General features: G+C 35.3%; 1 protein-coding gene across 1 annotated transcript; it reads left to right on the forward strand.

Moving 5' to 3' along the window:
• The first annotated feature begins 716 nt into the window (after positions 1-716).
• LOC106461315 (beta-1,4-mannosyl-glycoprotein 4-beta-N-acetylglucosaminyltransferase-like) lies at positions 717-1871 on the forward strand. The gene has a single exon (XM_013921132.1). It carries the CDS (start codon positions 717-719, stop codon positions 1869-1871), a length of 1155 nt encoding a protein of 384 aa, XP_013776586.1.
• Positions 1872-2154: the final 283 nt, after the last annotated feature.

Consider the following 2154-nt stretch of genomic DNA (forward strand, 5'->3'; position numbering starts at 1 on the left):
GCCACAATCACACAGAATACTAGTGCGACAACGAACACAGTAGCGATCGGAATACTATTTATATAAGCCATTTGATACAACAAAAATGTTTTAGTGTGAACGCATTAACTGTGAACGCATTAAGCTAACTGGCATTCAGGTGAAACTTCGTTCTGCCAAGGAGAATGACGGAATCCGATGGGGCGACTTCCCTGAGAAATACAACTAAACTTATATTAAGCTATTAGTATTTAGGCTTAACATAATGTTTTATGATAAATATGATTAATTATATCATGCTTCGCCAACTTCTAAATGAAGTTCACACCATAACAATTGTTAAAGTTACGACAACAGTTTCAGTACTAACAATAGTTTTTATTTAAAATTCGATAATAATTAACTCAACAATAATAACCTGAAGAAAATAATTATTTGAAAATAGTAATGTCAACAATCAAAATAGAATTAACCACTGTTAAAGTTGTGTGTCAATGGTTTTTATGCCTCATTTTTTACAAAAATATCTCAAGCCAATATTTTGTTGTTTTTTTCTCTCTTACAGGAATAAAAATCAGTTTGTGAGAGAAAAGTTGAAAAGAAGATTAATAGGAGTGTCTTTCCTTTTAATCTTCGTTGTGGTTTTCCATTTATATGTATGGAAAAATACATTTCTTCCGAAGAAGAGTGCCAGTTCCGGAAAAATTAGTCATAAATTTGCAAGTTTTATAAGCCCAATGTATGTCGAAAATTTTAAGCTAGTAACTTTTTCTAGAAGTGGATTTGTTACTATTTCACCAAACTTAACGTGTCTAATATCTGGAACTAATCTAACAAAGACGACGCTAGAAGGCGATGGTCGAAGTTGTGTTTGTTTACAAGGATGGTATGGGAAGGACTGTGGTTTGCCTCAGTCATTCTCAGCTTCTACATTTCCTTGGATCAGAAATCAACTCAAACGAAGGACCAGACCTCGAAGAGTGATTAATGCTATCAATATTAACAACGAGTTGGAACTGTTTGAAATTCGTGTGTGGGAACTTCACCATGTGGTGGACATTTTTCTTGTGTGCGAGTCGAATTATACTGCTGCTGGTGAGGAAAAACCTCTGCGATTATTTAAAAACTTACAGAATGGTTTTTTACAGGAGTTCCAGAAAAAGATTGTCTACGTTTTCCTGGATCATTTTCCAGAAGATGGTCGATTAAACGGTTGGGCAGCTGATAACTATCTTCGGACGTTTTTAGGACAACAGGGTCTATCACAACTCAGCAGTCTTAACGATGATGATTTATTTGTTTTGAACGATGCAGATGAAATTCCAAAAGCTGAAGTTTTAGAATTTCTTAGACAGTATGATGGTTATCCAGAACCAATCTCTTTGAAAATGAAATGGTACCTGTATGGTTTCTTTTGGCAGGAACTCAAAAAAACAATACGTATAAGAGCTGTTTCTACCATTAAAGTATTAAAAGAAGTATGGAAAAATGATGCAATTGAATTGCGACGTGAGAATATGCTGGAAACGTACAGAAGAACATCGAACAACAACTATAGCGTGTCTCTCAATCCATGGTTCTTAGGTTCGAATGAATTCCACGCAGGTTGGCATTGCTCTTGGTGCTTCAGTCCTGCTGGCATTCAGATAAAACTTCGTTCTGCCCAAGAGGATGACGGAATCCGATGGGGCGACTTCCCAGAGAAATACAACCTGGTTTACATTAAGACATTGATACGTGATGGTCTGTGGTTTGATAACACTAAGACAGTGGTGAAAAGAAACGTTTTCAGTTATGACGATGCACCTTACTATGCACTTAAAAATGCCGAGCGCTTTAAACATTTACTACAGAACCCTTTCGTTGAAGAAGAAGAAAATGCGAAAATATAAACTTTTAGATAGTTATAGATACGAAAACAATATTTTATTTTAGAATAATAAAAAATATAATGTTTTATTCAGTTATCAGTAACAAAATATCCATACCTCATATGCAGTTTTAGTGTTGAAGATGAACAGTTATTATTTAGTATCCAGGCTGAAATGTAAAAGTTTGTTTGTTTGTAATTAAGCATAAAGCTACATAATGGGCTATCTGTGCTCTGCTCACCACGGGTATCGAAACCCGGATTCTAGCGTTGTAAGTCCATAGATATGCTGCTGTGCCACTGAG

The sequence above is a fragment of the Limulus polyphemus genome, unplaced genomic scaffold, assembly GCF_000517525.1.
Source record: "Limulus polyphemus unplaced genomic scaffold, Limulus_polyphemus-2.1.2 Scaffold933, whole genome shotgun sequence".
Taxonomy (NCBI): Eukaryota; Metazoa; Arthropoda; class Merostomata; order Xiphosura; family Limulidae; genus Limulus; species Limulus polyphemus.